The sequence below is a fragment of the Theropithecus gelada genome, chromosome 2 (genome assembly GCF_003255815.1).
Source record: "Theropithecus gelada isolate Dixy chromosome 2, Tgel_1.0, whole genome shotgun sequence".
In the NCBI taxonomy this organism is placed as follows: domain Eukaryota; kingdom Metazoa; phylum Chordata; class Mammalia; order Primates; family Cercopithecidae; genus Theropithecus; species Theropithecus gelada.
This window is the reverse complement of record NC_037669.1, coordinates 120,729,093-120,749,570: the sequence shown is the minus strand read 5'-3', so window position 1 is coordinate 120,749,570 and position 20,478 is coordinate 120,729,093. Positions and strand designations below refer to the sequence as shown.

The 20,478-nt window shown below is 39.5% G+C and overlaps 1 protein-coding gene and 1 non-coding gene across 4 annotated transcripts in view; one reads left to right on the top strand and one right to left on the bottom strand.

Moving 5' to 3' along the window:
- The window catches only part of PHC3 (polyhomeotic homolog 3), an 89,572-nt gene that overhangs the window by 44,364 nt on the left and 24,730 nt on the right, over positions 1 to 20,478 (bottom strand). For 2 of the 3 annotated variants that reach the window (XM_025375571.1, XM_025375572.1), the window contains exons 5-6: positions 10,634 to 10,792; positions 7,037 to 7,135 (exon numbers count right to left, since the gene is read on the bottom strand). In XM_025375571.1, the coding sequence (XP_025231356.1) occupies positions 7,037 to 7,135; positions 10,634 to 10,792 (258 nt within the window). The remainder of the gene's footprint in view (positions 1 to 7,036; positions 7,136 to 10,633; positions 10,793 to 20,478) is intronic. The other variant, XM_025375573.1, reaches the window with a different exon arrangement.
- Positions 11,389 to 11,495, top strand: LOC112619837. The gene has a single exon (XR_003118338.1). It is a non-coding gene; the product is annotated as a U6 spliceosomal RNA (small nuclear RNA).

Sequence of the window (20,478 nt, the reverse complement as noted above, 5' to 3'; positions counted from 1 at the left end):
AAAAAAAAAAGAAGAAGAAATATTAGAATCCAGATTTCTCAGATTGCCACTCAAAGCCCTCCACAACCTAGGCCAAAACCCACTTCAACCCCCCAGTTTCTATTCCTCCAGCCCACAGTTCTCATATTTCACCCAAACTGTTCTGCTCACTATTCTCCAAATATACCTTCCACTTCCTTCATTTGGCGCTCTTATTTAAGCACCTCCTGCCTAAATGCCATCTTTTCTCAAAGCTGTCTTTTGAAGCCAAACCCATTCTTCTAAGCCCAGTAAAATCCCTCTTACCCTACCTAAGAAACATGCCCAAAGTCCCCGGTTAGAAAAGGGTTTCTTCCTCCCTTCTGGAACAACTTTCCCATAGCATTTGGGTCATTACTGGCCTACTGAACTGACAAATATCTAACTTGATTTAGAATTACTAAATGTATGTCTGTGAAATACTGAGACTCGCTAGTAGACTCTCATCTCAACATTCATTTTTATACTCCCTGCAGCTCGGTGCTGCAGACTTAATAGAAACTTCACAAGTCTGAGGTATTCTCCTATGTATGATTTTGAAATACATATTACATGGCTAATTTTTTGGTAAGCACTTAGTTAGTTCTCTTCATCGTGTTCTTATGCTAACATTAAAATCTGTTCATGTTTACCAAAAACATCTCAACAAGTATCTAGAAGAGGCACATTAAAATCTTCCAGGAAGCAAGAGAAAGATAATATAAAATTTAACATTTGCCACAAGTGATCTATAAAGTAGACTTCATAGTAATGATAACCAAAGGATAATAATCTGAAAAACTGGAAAGCATTCCCTCAAATGAAAAGTATATTCACAGTAAACGAGGATTTGACACAATGAACCCTGAAACCTGCAGCATATCCATTTCTATAGAATAATACACTTTGTGTTTTTAATTTTCCTTATGTTTTCTGGAATTCTAAAAGAAAATGTGTATATACTTATATACACTATGTTGTATATATATTATTTATGTGAACACATATATTTTAGAATATGGCTAAAATATCTATGATCATTTTGACTTAAATATTGACATGGTTTAAATAAATTCCAAACATGAAAGCTACACTGCCTAAATATATTACAAAGTTAACTTAGCTGCTGGTGGAAAGATCACATACACAGATTTCCTTGACAGAGCTTCCCTTTTGAAAGAAAACACATCCTTTCTAAGAAGAAGAATATTAGGGCACTCTGATGTCCCACATTCATTTCATCTGAACCTTTCCTTTAATCAAGTTACAAAAACTTTCTGACTTTTTAAAAAGTCTACATTTTGCATGAGTTATTTTTGCTAATTTCACATCTCACATTGTTACAGAGGGCTTCCCTGCCAAAATACCCTCACATCAATTATTTAACTGGAATCTAACAAATACTATGGCAATTATCATAGTATCCCTAAGAGTGAGGGTCATATTGCTGACAGTAGAGCTGAGTTTTTAGCTTTTAAATCCAAAGGGCTGTTTTTTTTCTCAATTCTAAGAGTATTCCCCAGTAAGCCTATCTGGGGAATAAAGAACAGCCCTTCGGATTTACTGGGTCAGATTTATTTTTCTTTTTTCCCTTTTTTTTTTTGAGACAGAGTCTCACTCAGGCTAGAGGGCAGTGGTTCAGTCTCAGCTCACTGCAACCTCCACCTCCTGGGTTCAAGCAATTCTCCTGCCTCAGCCTCCTGAGTAGCTAGAACTACAGGCCTGTGCCACCATGTCCAGCTAATTTTTGTATTTTTAGTAGAGATGGGGTTTTGCCATGTTGGCCAGGCTCATCTTGAACTTCTGGCCTTAAGCAATCCACCCGCCTCTGCCTCCCAAAGTGCTGGGATTACATAAGTGAGCCACTCTGCCAGCCTCTGGGTCAGATTTCTTACTCATCTCCTTTTTTTTTGAGACAGAGGCTTGCTCTGTCACCCACGCAGGAGTGTAGTGGTGCGATCTTGGCTCACTGCAACCTCCACCTCTCAGGTGCAAGCAATTCTCCTGCCTCAGCCTTGTGAGTTAGCCAGGCTGTTTACAGATACCTACCATCACACCTAGCTAATTTTTGTATTTTTAGTAGAGACGTGATTTCACCATGTTGGCCAGGCTAGTCTCACACTCCTGACCTCAAGTGATCTGCCTGCCTTGGTCTCCCAAAGTGCTGGGATTACAGGCGTGAGCCCCCATGCCCAGTTCATCTCTTAACACACTCCACCCTATAACATCTTTCCAAAAATCTGTTTTCGTGTCGGTGTGCCAGGTGGAGAGAAGGAATGGAGCATTTAACATAGTAAATAGAAGTGAGATATTCCAAATTTCTCATTTTTTACACTATGGTATAAAAATGTTTAGTACTAAGGAAAAATCAACTGTTGAACTGACTTCTATAGCTTAAAGAGTATTAAAATACAACTTCAGATTTGGTATTTCACAACTATAAATAAATTTTTTAACTGCAAATATAATTTTAAAACTCAAGAAAATTATGCAGAAATTTTCCAAAACTAATAGTCTTGAACTTGAGGAAAGTTATCACTGGAGTGCATAAGTGTGAGCATCACCTACCAATGCCAGCCTCACTCACTGCCATTTCAAAAGTACAGAGAAGAGAAACAATATCCATAGAGAAATTCCTAAAGTTCAATCCATTCCTCCAGCCCCTCAAAAATCTATCCTTGAATTAAGGCCGATCACAGAGGCTCATACCTAGAACACATCAATCTGGACCCCAAAGGCCACTTTTATAAATTATTTTGACTATTCACATTAAAAATACCCTTAAATATGAAGTAAGATGTTTTCTTCAAGTGTACCAGCAAGACAAATTGTGCTCCTCAGAATACGTTAAAATCAGCTGTGTTTTCCTAAGCAGGTCGTTTGTTTTACCTTGGAAACTATAAATTCTTTTTTTTTTGAGACAGGGTCTCACTTTATCACCCAGTCTGGAATGCAGTGGCTCGATCTTGGCTCACTGCAGCCTCAACCTCCTGGGCTCAAGCAATCCTCCTACCTCAGTCCCCCAAGTAGCTGGGACTATAGGCCCGCACCACCACACCCTGCAAATTTTTTCTATAGATGGGGTTTTGCCATGTTGACCAGGCTGGTCTTGAACTCCTGAGCTCAAGCAATCCGCCAGCCTCTGCCTCCCAAAGAGCTAGGATTACAGGTGTGAGCCACCTTGCCTGGACTATAAATTCTTTAAGTGGTTGCTTTTCTCCCTTCACTATTAGTTACCTGAAAGTTAAGAACCAACTTTGTGACTCATCTTCAGACAATGCATAACAAAAATAGTAATTAGTAGCTTGTGGTATCTTATTATGTGGCAGGCACTACGTTAAGTACTTTATTGTTTCATTTATTCCTTATAACAACTCTGAGCTGCAAGCAACAGCTCCGAGAGTAGAGCTGAGTTGTTTTAAGGAGTAAATGAAACAATTCAGTAAATGAAACATTTAGTAAATGCTATCAGACACTTCTATTTTAATTTATTAACATATTTAATCCTCATAGCAACCTTATGAAATATATAATAAATGTTATTTTATTTTATATAATTGAAACTGAGGTGAGAGGTTAAGGACTTGTAACAATAAAATGGTACAGCAAGTATTTGAACCCAGAGATTCTGGCTCCAAAGTCCGTATTATAAACACTATGCTATCCTATGAATCTGGCCAAAATCAATCTGGCTGGCAAACGTTGCTGAAGTCAGAATTTGAACCCGTCTTCCTATCCCCGACTTCTGCAAAAAAAAAGGACTACTTACTGAGTGCCTGTAATGTTCTATACACTAAAGATATATATTACTCATCCTTTTTCCCTACAAATATGAATGAATATTAAAGATGTTTGGCAACTTGTACAAGTCATACGATAAATGATTGAAGTAGGAGCTTAAGTCCATATAGAACTTCATACATGTAAACTGAGCAGCAACTTCACTCCTAGCTCCATGCCACTTTCCTAGTTTTATTTGTGTCTTTTTTCTTACATGGTTCCAATTTACTTTCTAATGTTTTATTGTACGCATCTTATAAATGAATTAAAATCTTAGTTGGAACAAAGTCAAATATAAATGAAAAAATAAAATTTAAAATGTTCTGGAAGTTGACGATGCTCTAGCTCTATTAGGTTTCATAAAACCAAAAGAAAAGAAAAGAAGATCATTATTTCAGGCTGGCACAGTGGCTCATGCCTATACTCCCAGAAGTCTGGGAGGCCGAGGTAGGCAGATCACTTGAGCTCAGGAGTTCAGGACCAGCCTGGGCAATATGGTGAAACCCTGCCTCTACAAAAAAAAATACAAAGACTAGCCAAGTGTGGGAGCACACCTGTAATCCCAGCTACTCAGGAGGCTGAGGTAGGAGGATGGCTTGAGCCCAGGGAGGTCGAGGCTACAAAGAGCCATGATTGAGCCACTGCACTCCAGCCTGAGTGACAGAGTGAGACCCTATCTCAAAAATTAAATAAATAAATAAATAAATCAGTTAATTTAAAAAGATGATTACTTCAACAAATTCATTCCAGAAACATAAAAGTTTAGAGTTGAAAGTTCAGTGGCAGAATTCTCGCCTGCCACGCGGGAGGCCCAGGTTCGATTCCCGGCCCATGCAGCACGCCCTCCCATTTAGAACGGGTGCGGTGGCTCAAGCCTGTAATCCCAGCACTTTGGGAGGCCGAGACGGGCGGATCACAAGGTCAGGAGATCGAGACCATCCTGGCTAACACGGTGAAACCCCGTCTCTACTAAAAAAATACAAAACTAGCTGGGCGAGGTGGTGGCCGCCTGTAGTCCCAGCTACTTGGGAGGCTGAGGCAGGAGAATGGCGTAAACCCGGGAGGTGGAGCTTGCAGTGAGCTGAGATCCGGCCACTGCACTCCAGCCTGGGTGACAGAGCGAGACTCCGTCTCGAAAAAAAAAAAAAAAGAAAGAAAAACCTTAACAATATGGAAAAAAAAAGTCCAATAAAGTTAAGAAACTGTAGAGAATCACTGGGCAAGTTAGGAGAAACCTGAAATGAACTGACCATCATCTTTATAAATTAATACATGAAAATCAGCCTTTATTTGTAAATGCATATACAGAGGTTTTATCAAAAATACCAAGGATTATTATTATCTCATTTTTTATTTTTTACCAGAAGATTGAGAACTATTATATTATAAATAAGAAGCCAATGATGACCCTAAAATATCCATTTCTGCCATATGCAGTCTAAAATATTCATTATGAAGAATACCAGAATACAGCAATATCATGCAAAGTAACATTCTAACTCAAATTGTTTTCATTTAACATGTATTCACTCTAATTCATTCTTATCAAATTTATTGAGGTGTAACTTACATACAATAAAACAAAACAATGAGTTTTGACATATGTATATACCATATAATTACTACCCCAAGATACAGAACATCACCTTAACCATGAAAGTTCACTCATGCCCGTTCCCAATCAATCTCCCCCTACTTTTTACCCCAGATACCACTTATCTGATTGTTTTTCACTATAGTTTTGCCTGTTCTAGAATTTCATATAATGGAATCATAGAGTATGTATTCCTTATACCAAGGTTATTTTGCTAACCATCATGTTTTTAAGATTCATCAGTATTTCTGAGCAGTATTCCACTGTAAGAATATATTGAGGCTGGGCGTGGTGGCTCATGCCTGTAATCCCAGCACTTTGGGAGGCTGAGGCGGGCAAATCACCTGAGGTCAGGAGTTCACGACCAGCCTGGCATGGTGAAACCCTGTTTCTATTTAAAAAAGAAAAAAAAAGAAAAAAGAAAAAAAAATTAGCTGGGTGTAGTAGCACGCGCCTGTAATCCCAGCTACTCGGGAGGCTGAGGCAGGAGAATCACTTGAACCCAGGAGGTGGAGGTTGCAGTGAGCTAAGATCGCGCCACTGCACTCCAGCTTGGTCAACAAGAGCAAAACTCTGTCTCAAAAAAAAAAAAAAAAAAAAAGAATATATCAAAATTTGTTTATCCACTCAGCAGTTAAAGGACATTTGGTTGTTTCTACTTTGGGGCTACTCTGAGTACTGCTGCTATAAACATTCACTTGCATGTCTTTATGTGTTTTCACGTCTCTCAGGGTAAACATAAGGAGTAGAACTGCTGAGTCACATGCTACATGTATGTTTCACTTCATGAGGAACTGCCAAAGTCTTTTCCAACACGTGGCTATACCATTTTACCCTCTCACCAGCAATGTATGAGAATCTGGATGTTCCACATTCTCACCAATATATAGTATTAGCAGTCTTCTTCGTGTCAGCCATTCTTGTGAGTGTATGGTGATACTCACTGTGGTTTTGATTTGCATTTCTGTAATGATGAATCTCACTGTGTCACCCAGACTGGAATCCAGTGGCACTATCATAGTTCCCTGCAGCCTCAATCTCCCAGGCTTAGAGCAATCCTCCTGCCTCAGCTTCCTGAAAAGCTGGAATTACAGCTGCACAGCACCACAGCTAGCTAATTTTTTTTATTTTTAGTAAAGACCAGGTCTTGCTATTTTGCCCAGGCTGGTCTTTAATGCCTGAGCTCAAGCAATCTTCCTACCTGGGCCTCCAAAAAGTGCTGGGATTAAAGGCATGAGCCACTGCACCCGACCAATTTTTAACATTTTAAATTTGTCTAGTTTAATTCACTTTCAAACTTAAAATCCTTCTTGACTTAGTTATTACATAAGGAATACTGCAAAGCAATCTAAGCAAAAGAATATATCTCACATGAGAAATAAATCTGCTTTATGATAAAACTAAACACAGAATGTCATTAACAAAAAGTCTCATTAACCTTGACCAACCAACGTCAAATAACCTAAATATCTGTGTTTAATGGTATTATAATTTTAACAGAAAAAACATTTTCTTGAAGTTCTCATTATATTTTATTAAATTTCAATCTGAAATGCATGACAAAGAGCACTGAAACCATCAGTAAGTTAAACACAAAAGGAATGCTTAACTTTAACCTGAAGATCCAGATCTCAAGTAACACATTATGAAGCTAGACAAGCTCACCTGAGTAGCTGCAGACTGACAGGAAGATGACGATGACGACGAGACAACAGGAATGTCAGACTGTACAGCAGCCACAGTGGTAGCGGGTGTGAAAATCAGCTGTACAGACAGAAAACCAAAAAAATACCCTAAGACAAAAGAACATGTCCCACACACAATGTGCAGCAGGCAAGAGAGACTGAAATTTGTGACAGAAAGACAATGCAGTTTAGGATTATCTCCTCAGCAAAAGGTTTTACATGACAAAGAGAAGTTTCTGATAATAAGAGAACTCAAAAAACATCATAAACATTTTTGAAACAGCTCATGATTCTGATGAGTGCAAAAAAAAGCAGTACTCAAAAAAGAAAATATATTTTGGTGATATGAAATTCTCAGACCAAATTGTGTCTCAAATAAGCTATTATAGTTAAATTTTTCCTAGCTCAAAACTACTGTGGCAGGATTCCTAAAATGGAAAGTTAAAGTAAACAACTACAGTCACTATTTTGGAACACAAATTAAATTTCAGTGAGAAACAAAAAGAAACACCAAAAAAGCTTTTTCAGTCCTCTTTATCATAAGGATAACTATGCCACATACTACACTCCAATATTTCACTCCGCTACAAAGGATCTATAGGGCAAATCCAGGTTGCCCTTTCATTTTAAAACTATTTGTAAAGAAATATTCATTCTATGGCCTGGCGCGGTGGCTCACGCCTGTAATCCCAGCACTTTGGAAAGGCCAACGCAGGTGGATCACTGGAGGTCAGGAGTTCAAGACAGCCTGGCCAACACAGTGAAACTCCATCTCTACTAAAAATACAAAAATTAGCCGGGTGTGCCTGTAATCCCAGCTACTCGAGAGGCTGAGGCAGGAGAATCACTTGAACCCAGGAGGTGGAGGTTGCAGTCAGCTGAGATCACACCACTGAACTCCAGCCCGGGTGACAGAGCAAGATCCATCTAAAAAAAAAAAAAAAAAGAAATATTCATTTTAAAAGTAAATGCCACACCGGTCAAAATTCAACAACAAAAGAGCCTGCAAAAAAAGCTTCACATCAAAAAACAAAAAGACATTTAATGTTTTTACTTATCACCTTCCTTTCTTTTCCCTTTTTTTTTTTTTTTTTTTTTGGTGAGACGGAGTCTCTGTCACCCAGGCTGGAATGTAGTCATGTGATCTTGGTTCACTGCAACCTCTCCCTCCCAGGTTCAAGCGATTCTCCTGCCTCAGCTTTCCGAGTAGCTGGGATTACAGGCATACGCCACAACGCCAGGCTAATTTTTGTACTATTAGTAGAGACGGGGTTTCACCATGTTGGCCAGGCTGGTCTCGAACTCCTGACCTCAAGCGATCCGCCCACCTCAGCCTCCCAAAGTGCTGCGATTACAGGCGTGAGCCACTGTGCCCGGCTCAATTTTTTTCAATATTCAAACAAACGCCATTAATTTCTTTTTTCTTTTTTTTTTGAGATGGAGTTTTACTCTTGTTGCCCAGACTGGAGTGCAATGGCGCAATCTTGGCTCACCACAACCTCCGCCTTCCAGGTTCAAGTGATTCTCCTGCCTCAGCCTCCCGAGTGACTGGGATTACAGGCATGAGTCACCATGCATGGTTAATTTTTTGTATTTTTAATAGAGACAGGGTTTCTCCATGTTGGTCAGGCTGGTTTCGAACTCCCAATCTTAGTGATCTGCCCGCCTCGGCCTCCCAAATTGCTGGGATTACAGGCATGAGCCACCACGCCCAGCCAAATGCCATTAATTTCTAAGGCAATACAATCCACTTAGAGATCAATCAATTCAATTTAGTAAATCTGACACTTGTTTCAAAGAACGTGTAAATACTTTATTTAAAAATTGTATAAATTATTCCGTTCCTCTTGCTATCTAAGTTAAAATGTTCAACCAAACAAGGACCAAAAACAATTAGAAAAATTAAATGACCAATTAAGTGACCTTTTAAACTTCAGTTCTTTAGTACACTAAATTTAAGTAAATTCAACAACAAAGTAAAATGAGGCCTCCATATCTATGGAGTTCGTCATTCAACTGTAGATCAAAGCAATATTCGTTAAAAAAAAAAAAAGACAGCTGCATCTGTATTGAACATGTACAAACTTTTCTCTTGCCATTATTCCCTAAACAATATAAGTTATTTAAATGGTGTTTACATTATACTAAGTATTATACGTAAAGATGATTTAAAGTATATGGGAGGACATGCATAGGTTATATGCAAATACTATGACTTGAGCATCCTCAGATTTGAGTATTTTAGGGGACAGAGAGGGTGGGGCCTGGCAACAATCCACCACAGACACCGAGGGACAAATGGCATAACTTTCCTGAAAAGGTAATTTCCAGTACCAAGACCCTGAAAGGACTAAACCTAAAAAGAAGATATTCAATTTAGTTTGACCCGTATGAAACTGCTGATTTTAGAGTTCAAAAAGAGTCAAATAGCGACCATTTCAAATGGTTCAACCTAATTTTAAAGCACAGAATTAGTTAAATGATTGGAAACTTTGCAATTTTAGATAAAAAAACTGAAGATCCAAGCCAGGTGTGGTGGTTCACGTCTGTAATCCCAGCACTCTGGGAGGTGAGGCAGGTGGATCACGAGGTCGGCAGTTTGAGACCAGCCTGGCCAAGACGGTGAAACCCCGTCTCTACTAAAAATACAAAAATTAGCAGGGCGCGGTGGCAGGCACCTGTAACCCCAGCTACTCAGGAGGCAGAGGTTGCAGTGAGGAGACATCATGCCACTGCACTCTAGCCTGGGCGACAGAGTGAGACTCTGCCTCAAAAAACAGTAACAACAACAACAAAAAACTGGAGATCCAGGTAAATATTCAGTCCACTGGACAAAAAAGAATATAAATATATTAGGGACAATGCATTTGTCTAGCTTCTTTAAAGACATCAAATAAAATACATGTCAACCAATTTCTACATTCCTTAAAGAAGCTCAACAATTAAATTAGGAAATCAGTAGATACCCAAATACAGAATAACCAAATTAACATTCCTATATTCATAAAAGATCAAAATGAACTCAAGAACACAAATAACCTTGCAGAACTTGAGATGGGAATAACCAAAGTTAAGAATCATCTGGGAAACTATCCGGAACTCCAATATAGAATTCAGAAAATCCTAGGATACAAATTCTAACTTTAACAACGAAGTTTTTTTAACATTTCTATTTCACTAAATCTAAGTTGTCAAAAATAGGCAATGATTTCATGGACCACTGTAAGTACCAAGATGCCATCAGTTATAAAATGCATCCCAATTTCAGAGATGTTAAAATATGAAAAAAAGGTTTCCGATGAATTTGATATTAAAAAATAATCACTCTTATACTACTGAATCTCTATTAGCTTTGCAACGTGATAATTACTATTTGATACCAAGAAGATTTATTAATTAAAAGTAGAATCTTTCATGACATAATGTACAAGAGCTGAAGGCACGCCCGCATGCACACACACACACACAATTAAACATTTCTTAAATATTAAAAATACCTCTTATTGTATCAAATCAAGAAACATTTTGATCTCTCAAGTCCTTAAACACTGAAAAAATTTGGTAGCTCATATCTTACCATTTGAGCTCGGAGATACATTTGAGCTTGGCTTGCCGTTAGGGTAGGGGAAGTACTCCCTAGTAACATAGTCTGTTGGGTAATACTGCCGCTGGTAGAACTGGAAGCCTGGGAACGGCTTATTAACTGTGCAGGTGTAGGAGAAGTGGAGAGGTTGATCTAAGGAAGAAAACATATTAGGTCATAGGCTTCCATTTCTTGCTCCATGTTACTGAATTTCACACCGAGCTGCAGTCAGGCAATCAATGGTATAAACTGTGGCTAAGGAACCCAAAGGAGAAGCCTTTATCTGTGACAGACCCCCTCAACTCTTTGGGCAATTATTTGCACATATGCAAACAATGGCATGGATTGGTTAGTAATCAGGGCAATTTTTATTTTAGATGGAGTTTCCCTCTTGTTGCCCAGGCTGGAGTGCAATTGTGTGATTTTGGTTCACCACAACCTCCACCTCCGGGGTTCAAGTGATTCTCCTGCCTCAGGCTCCCAAGTAGTTGGGATTGCAGGCATGCACCAGCCACCATGCCTGGCTAATTTTGTATTTTTACTAGAGACAGGGTTTCTCCATGTTGGTCAGGCTGGTCTCGAACTCCTGACCTCAGGTTATCCACCCGCCTCAGCCTCCCAAAGTGCTAGGATTACAGGCGTGAGCCACCGCACCCAGCCACAATTTTTAAGGATAGCTACAATGTGTTTCAGTAAGATTTCTAGCATCTTAAAATATCATTTCCACTACCTCCTAAAAATTAGGGCCAGTGCTCACTTCCGCAGCATAAACACTAAAATTGGAACAATATAGAGAAAATTAGCATGGCTCCTGCCCAAAAATAACATACAAATTCATGAAGCTTTCCATTAGTTTTAATAGAGGATTTTGTATGTTCTCAACACTAAGAAATGATCAATGTTTGAGGCGATGAATATGCTAGTTACTCTGATTTGATCACTATACACGGAATACACATATTCAAGTATCACCCTGTATCCCATAAATATATATAGTTATTATGTGTCAATTAAAAATAAAAAATAGAGCTAATGTTTCATTTTAATATTCCACATAACTTAAAACATTCTAATCAACAGTTTATTTTGTCACATTCTGAGGAGTTTGTGAACAAAAATTAAAACACAGATAATCCATTCACATATATAAAGACATACATGTAACACATAACTAGTGTAAAGCTGTAACTCAAAAGCAAGCAGAAGAAAATACAATTGCTACTACCTCAAATAGATGGAAAAATCCTGAATATTGGCTACAAAATTAAATTATAAACACTAAAGTTTAAAACCTCTGTTAAAGAATAAACTAGTGCATTATTGGCCGGGCGTGGTGGCTACACCTGTAATCCCAGCACTTTGGGAGGCCAAGGCGGGTGGATCATGAGGTCAGGAGATCGAGACCATCCTGCCTAACAAGGCGAAACCCCGCCTCTACTAAAAAAAAAATTTTTTTTTAATTAGCCAAGCGTGGTGGCGGGCATCTGTAGTCCCAGCTACTCAGGAGGCTGAGGCAGGAGAACGGCATGAACCCAGGAGGCGGAGCTTGCAGTGAGCCGAGATTGCACCACGGCACTCCAGCCTGGCTGACAAGAGCGACATTCCATCTTAAAAAAAAAAAAAAAACCAAAAAACCAATGAACTAGTGCATTGTTAACCTCTAGAAGGATACATAAGAAACTGGTAACTGGTTGTATCTATAAAGGGACATTGGGCTGGGGTGGCTAGGGTAACAGGGAAAAGAAAAAGCATACTCTTTTTTTATCTAACTTTAGCCCACATACATATATTACCCATTTTAAAAATAAATAATATTTTTGGCAAGGAGCGGTGGCTCAAGCCTATAATCCCAGCACTTTGGGAGGCTGAGGTGGGCAGATGATGAGGTCAGGAGTTTGAGACCAGCCTGACCAACGTGGTGAAATCCCATCTCTACTAAAAATACAAAAATTAGCCAGGCGTGATGGCACGTGCCTGTAATCCCAGCTACTCAGGTGGCTGAGGCAAAAGAATCACTTGAACCCGGGAGGCAGAGGTTGCAGTGACCCAAGATTGCATCACTGCACTCCAGCCTGGGCGACAGAGCGAGACTGTCTCAAATAGTAGTAGTAGTAGTAGTAGTAGTAGTAGTAGTAATAATAATAATAATAATAATATTTTTAAAGAGAGAATAATATAATCCAGCCCCAAATCATTTTTGTGGAACAAAGCAGCGAATACAATTAATAAATATTTTATTAGAAAAAAAGAAATTTTATTGGACTTCTTATTCAAGCAACAAGGCAGACTGGACTAATACATCCATGTGACCAAACAGTATCACTGAAATGCTAGATCAACATGAAAAATTAGAATATACAGCTGAACTCCAAAAGGGAGAGAAAAGCTGGGAGAGGGAAATTCTTGGTGATAGAAAGGAAGAAACTCAAAGCCACAGATGTCACCTCAGCTGACACCAAGGCAGTGTATAATAAGGGTATATTGGGCCTATAGAGCCAGAAGATCCACCTTTGTGCTTATTTCAGGGGAGGGCTACAAGTCAAATCCCTATTTTGAGCCAAAATCCTAAAAAGAGCTGCCCAATATGTAAAAAGGAGCTGGAAAAGCTCCATCCATACATTCTGAGAAACAGCAAAGCAGCTTGCATTTGCTCTGCTCCTAGTGGAGGCAGGGAAAGAAGGCTTACACCAGGTAGGGCTATGGAACCCACATCCATATTCCCTGTATGGTTCCATAACCCAGCCCAAGACATTAACATCTGAACTAACCCAGGACACTTGTTAAACTGAATGGTAACTGGAGGAAGCTGAGTGAAGTCTATATAGGAGGACCTCTCTGTACTATTTTTGCAACTTCCTATGATTTATAGGAATTTAATTTATAATTATTTAAAAATAAAAGTTTAAAAAACTATATAGTAGGCACATGAGAGCTGGTTGTCTAATTCTCTAAATGTATATATATCACATATTATTTTAATACAATATTTAAAGGTATAATTCAATGCATAAATACCACTAATACAATACAGAATTATTCTATAATTTGTTTTGTTTTGTTTCTTGAGACGGAGTCTCGCTCTGTCGCCCAGGCTGGAGTGCACTGGCGTGATCTCGGCTCACTGTAACCTCCACCTCCTGGGTTCACGCCATTCTCCTGCCTCAGTCTCCCAAGTAGCTGGGACTACAGGCGCCCGCCACCATGCCCGGCTAATTTTTTTTTTTTTTTGTATTTTTAGTAGAGACAGGGTTTCACCGTGTTAGGCAGAACGGTCTCAATCTCCTGACCTCATGATCCATCTGCCTCGGCCTTCCAAAGTGCTGGGATTACAAGCGTGAGCTACTGCACCCGGCCTATTTTGTAATTTGGACCCTACTCCTAACACATCACTGAAACCGCCTTAACAATAGTCACCAACATCTAACTGACAAATTCAGTGGATTCTTTTCAGACCATTCCCTCTCAGTCTTCTTTACCAGCTCTTCTTTTGGACCCACTCCCAAAATGTTAGTGCTCTGTTTTGGAAAAAAAACTTTTCCTTTTTTTTTGAGACAGGGTCTCCCTCTGTCACCCAGGCTGGGGTGCAGTGGAGTGATCATGGCTCACTGCAGCCCCAACTTCCTGGACTCAGATGATCCTCCCACCTCAGCCTCCTGAGTAGCTGGGACTACAGGCATGCATCACGACACCCAGCTAATCTTTGTATTTTTTGTAGAGACAGGGTTTCTTTTTTTTTTTTTTTTTTTTGAGGCGGAGTCTCGCTCTGTCACCCAGGCTGGAGTGCAGTGGCCGGATCTCAGCTCACTGCAAGCTCCGCCTCCCGGGTTCACACCATTCTCCGGCCTCAGCCTCCCAAGTAGCTGGGACTACAGGTGCCCGCCACCTCGCCCGGCTAGTTTTTTTTTGTATTTCTTAATAGAGACGGGGTTTCACCGTGTTAGCCAGGATGGTCTCGATCTGCTGACCTCGTGATCCGCCCGTCTCGGCCTCCCAAAGTGCTGGGATTACAGGCTTGAGCCACCGCGCCCGGCCGAGACAGGGTTTCATCATGTTGCCCAAGCTTGTCTCAAACTCCTGGCCTCAAGGGATACCCCCAACTCAGCCTCCCAAAGTGCTGGGATTACCAGCATGAGCCACCGCACCAGGCCACACTTTTCTTCTTGAATTCCTAGATTATTGTATCTACTTCCATGGTTTCAAACAATTCAATCCTGATGACTCTTGATTCTTAACTATAACCCCTTTTTTGAAGTTCCAGATCCAAATACCTACAGAACACATCTTTCTGGGTATCTACTACCAGCTCAAACTTGGCATGCTCAAGCAGCAAACTAATTATTTATTCCTTTTAAAATAGCTTCTCTTCAAATGGCACTGGCATTTTCTAAAATTCTCCAAGACATAGTATCTGAAAGACATCCTGATGCTTCCCTCTCCTTTACCACACACACAAAAATCAGTCATGTGTCTTGTTTCTAATACACCTTTTTGTCTCCTAATTTCCATTTCGATTTTTCATCACTTAGTTTGAGACTTTGGGCCCATGTCATTTCCGGCTTGATTACTTTAATATCTGCAAACTGATACCTCTTACTGGAATCTTGTCCCCTTCTACTTGCCAGATAATCTTTCCCTGATTTTATTAATTACCCATTTAAGAATCTTCTGGATAAAGTTAAACCTTCCCTGACAACGTCTCTAGCATCATCTCCTCCCACTCCACACACAACCTTCCCATTACCCGTAGCAAAGTATTTGTAACATCACGATCTCAGTCCTCTATGGCACTGGCGATAATATTCCTGACTAGATTGAGCATCCTTGCCACCCCTATGCCCCAGCCCATCTGCAGCTACATAGTGAACAACTCGTTCTCAAAACTCACCTGCTCTAATAAGCTTTTTCAGGCATTCCCATATCCCAAAGCAGAACTGACTATTCCCCCTCTTTTTTGCCTAATTGTTACCATCCATATATTTTGGCATATACTTCTATCTCATCCTTCTAAATAATAATTTCTTTAAGGGTGGGGGCCATGTGTTATTCATCTTCATATATCCAGTATCTACAAAATGTCTTTATTCAATAAGTTTATTAGGTTAATTAATGTCATGTTGTTTTAAGGCATATTTCATATTTTAAGGCATATTCATGCAATATTTAATTAAGCTTTGCTCCAGAGATTAAATCACCAACAGGGAAAAACTGGACCTAAGTTTTTCTGACTCGTGTATTTTGGCATCTGGGGTACTTCTGTAATATCCTGATAACTCCCTAATTCATCTCTGCAGTAATAATACGCCTTGGAACTTTTTTTTCAGTTGGTGGTTCTTTCGAAAAATAGTAAGAAAGAAATGTACTCTTGGTAAGGATATTTACACATTCTTTAAAGAAAAATGTAATAAAAGTCTTCTTAAAAAAATAATTGGCTGATAGCTAACAAGCCTGACAGTGCTTTTTAAGGAAGTAGAGAACAAAGTACAAACAGAATGCTTTTATTTTTCTTAAAAAAGAAAAGAGGAAGAAAACTAGCAACCCCCTGACCACCTGTATTCTACTCTAAGTTGTGAGATCAAAGAACAAGTGTTGTGTCTACTTTTAAGTTCCATATAACAAGTAATATTTTAAAAGCAGCTATCTACTAACACCCAACTCATGAAGGCCAACAGATCAGTAGCCACCTCTGCAAGAAGTCCATCTCCCTAGCTAGCCTAACCACAACTAATAAGGCTCTCCTTTTCCTTTGTTGCTCTGCTGACCTAAACCAGATGTCCTTACCAATTTCCATTATTTTCTCTGTCAGTTCCATCCCAACACTCCTAATTCCCTTTCACTGAAGACCCTTATCAATCCTGTCACTTCATATCTCAAGTCACACTCCACAAAGAAACTCACTCACTGAGTCTGATTACTGCAAGCTGTCTTCCCACTGACACTAATTCTAAGAGTCACCAGAAAAAAACAAGTCTGCCGGAAAAAGCCACTTAACTCCCAACCACCTGTTAGTGTCCTCAAAAGGAGTTTCCAACGAATTACTACCCATAGCCAAAGTCCATTTGAGAGCTGTTTCTACCGTTTGACTGATCAGAATCCATCAGGTATACCCTAAATAGAGAAATACTTCACATTAAAAGAACGATGTATCTGTATTCAGTGGCATTGTAAGATTTTTATGTCCACTGCTGAGTAAAAAGGCAGCAAAATAACATGTAGAGTATCATTCATATAGTTACATACAAATGTATGTGTGTGTGTATACGTATCACAAACGTGAAAAACATGTTAAGAAAGATGGCCAGACACAGTGGCTCATGCCTGTAATCCCAGCACTTTGGGAAGCTGAGACAGGTGGATAGCTTGAGCTCAGGAGTTCGAGACCAGCCTGGTCAACATGGTGAAAACCTGTATCTACCAAAAATACAAAAAATTAGCCAGGCATTGTGGCGCACACCTGTGGTCCCAGCTACTCAGGAGGCTGAGCTGGGAGGATCGCCTGAGCCTGGGAGGCGGAGGTTGCAGTGTGCTGAGATTGCAGCACTGCACTCTAGCCTGGGTGACAGAGTGAGACCCTGTCTCAAAAAAAAAAAGTTAAGAAAAATGACTGCATTGGAATATACACACAATAATACATACTCATAACACGATATATGACTAGACTCAATATAGAAACACACACACCCATGCACCACTAACTGTGAGAACAGTCACCAAAATGTCAAAGGTGTATATATAATGCCTTCTAGGAGTAAAATCCAGGATTAATTTTTTTAAAGTTTTTAACTTTTCTATGTAGGTATTAATTTTAGAATCAGAGAGGAAATGCTATTTTGCTCTTTAATGTTTACCTTAGTATATTAATTTGCTTTTATCATGTTAAAGCAGCTTATAAACAGTATTGCCTCATTATTTAGTGGGAACTGCTATGTGGTACTTCAAATATTAGTAGTGTAAAATACTATATGAAAATTTTATTTTTATTTTATTTTTTTAAGAAAAGAGATGGGGTCTATGTAGTTCAGGCTGGTCTCAAACTTCTGGGCTCAAGTGATTCTCCCATCTTGGCCTCCCAAAGTGCTGGGATTACAGGTGTGAGCCACCATACCTGGCCCTATATGGAATTTTTTTTTTCTTGAGATGGAGTCTTGCTCCGCTGCCCAGACTGGAGTGCAGTGGCACAATCTCAGCTCACTGCAACCTCCGCCTCCTGGGTTCAAGTGCTTCTCCTGCCTCAGCCTCCTGAGTATCTGTGACCACAAGCGCCCACCACGACGCATGGCTAATTTTTGTATTCTTAGTAGAGACGGGGTTTCGCCATGTTGGCCAGGTCTCAAAATCCTAATCTGAAGTGATCGGCCCGCTTCGGCCTCCCAAAGTGTTGGGATTATAGGCCTGAGCTACTGCGCCCGGTCTTTTAAGTAGTAATAGCTATCCATGAAGAATTTTCTTTTTAAGAGACTACATGTTTTCTTTCTGAGACGGAGTCTTGCTCTGTCGCCCAGGCTGGAGTACAGTGGCGCCATCTTGGCTCACTGCAACCTCCGCCTCCCGGGTTCAAGCGATTCTCCTGCCTCAGCCTCCTGAGTAGCTGGGATTACAGGCGCTTGCCACCAGGCCCGGCTAATTTTTGTATTTTTAATAGAGACGGGGTTTCACCATGTTGGTCAGGCTGGTCTCGAACTCCTGACCTCGTGATCCCCCCACCTTGGCCTCCCAAAATGCTGGGATTACAGGCGTGAGCCACAGTACCCAGGTGAGACAGCGTGTTTTTAATAAATCAAAGAAATAAAATACCTATCCTATTTATTTTAGAAAAACATTACTTCTACTTTCTGCAATACAAGCTGGTGAAAATAAAACAAACATAAAAAACCTCAGTCTCCCAATGTTTCCAGATTTTGACATCCTAGAAAGAAAAGTTACAATGTCAAAACAATTAAAATATTCAAAATAATTTAAAATGTCCACCAACAGGGATGGTTACATAAAATAAAATCCATTCACACTGTGCAACCTCACACAGCAGCTTAAGTGAGATTGATCTCTGTTGGCAAACATAGAAAGATCTAAAGACACACTGTTAAGGGAAAAAAACAAAATGCAGAATACCTGTGTTTACAATGTGTAAAAAAGAGTGCTAAATGCATATATGCACACTTCTCTACGACATATATGTCCATAATACATAGAATAAGATCTGGAGGGATACAGAACCAACTAAGAAGATGACTGAAAGGGAAAGGAGGCTTTAGGGAACTTAATACCTTTTTTACTTTTTCTGTACTGTTGGAATATTTTACAAAAATGCAGTAAAGCTACTTGTAACCATACAGATATTCAGGCTACAGTTTTATCTCACACTAGTATTAGGTTTTGGAAAAGGCTTCTACACCCAACCACTTAAAATTATATTTTAAAGAATCCTTAAAAACAACGAGTTTTGAAGTCTAAAAAAAAAAACCCTGAAAGAGATAATAAAGGATGAGGACACTAGCAGAACACTGAGAATGACTCATTATAAGCAAATAATCTTCTCTCAGGTAAATTTACATCCCATATATAACATAAATATATCAAATAGATTCTGATATGTGGCTGATGTGATTTGGACATTGTTTGAGAAAACTGAACAGTTTTAAGGTTCTTGATCTAAAAACAATCTCACTGACCCACTGAATATGCTCTTAGGAAATTTTTAAGAAGAAAATAACTAAAAATGTATACAAATATATACAATAAAATAGTCAATACACGTTTACTTATATTAGCAAAAACATGGAAAAATTAAAACCACCAGCAAGAGAAAAGTAGTTTTTAAAAATGGTAGAACATTATACACTCATTAAAAATCATATTTACAACCAATAAATAAAGAAGATAATAAAGAAACAAACCATTTGCTTATCCCTCCTACTAAACCCCATTAAAATAGCAATTAATACAGTAAAAAAGGATTGAGGAAACAGACACATCTAGACTATCAGACATTCCATAAGGTAAGTTGACCTGAGCTCTTCAAATGTCACGGAAGAAAAAAAAGACAGGAAGCCTTTTTTATATTAAAAGGAAAAAAGAGTCTTCAATGCAGAATATGATCCTTTAAAATTAAATACTCAATGGGGGCCAGACATGGTGAGCCTAGATCGCGCCACTGCACTCTAGCCTGGGTGATAGAGACTCTATCTCAACAAAAAATCGAGGCAGGTGAATCACGAGGTCAGAAGTTTGAGACCAGCCTGCCAACATGGTGAAACCCTGTCTCCACCAAAAATACAAAAAATTAGGTGGGCACAGTGGCGGGCGCCTGTAATCCCAGCTACTTGGGAGGCTGAGGCAGGAGAATCGCTTGAACCTGGGTGGCAGAGGTTGCAGTGAGCCAAGACCATGCCACTGCACTCAAGCCCAGGCAACAGAGTAAGACTCCATCTCAAAAAAAAAGAAAAAAGAAAAAAAGAAAAAGAAAAAAAATCTGATAGGCCAGGCACGGTGCCTCACACCTGTAATCCCAGCACTCTGGGAGCCTGAAACAGGTGGATCACTTGAGCTCAGGAGTTTGAGACCAGCCTGGGCAACATGGCAAGACCTTGACACTACAGAAAATACAAAAATGAGTCAGGTGTGGTGGCGTACGACTAAAATCTCAGCTACTTGAGGGGCTAAGCAGGGAGGATCAATTGAGCCTGGGAGGCAGCAGTTGCAATGAGCCATATTAGCACCACTGCACTCCAGCACGGACAACAAAGTGAGAACCTGTCTTGGAAAAAAAAAAAAAAAGTGAAAATAAAAGTAAAATAAAATCTGACAAATAGCATAACAGAGATCCAAAGAATTTTATCCATAAT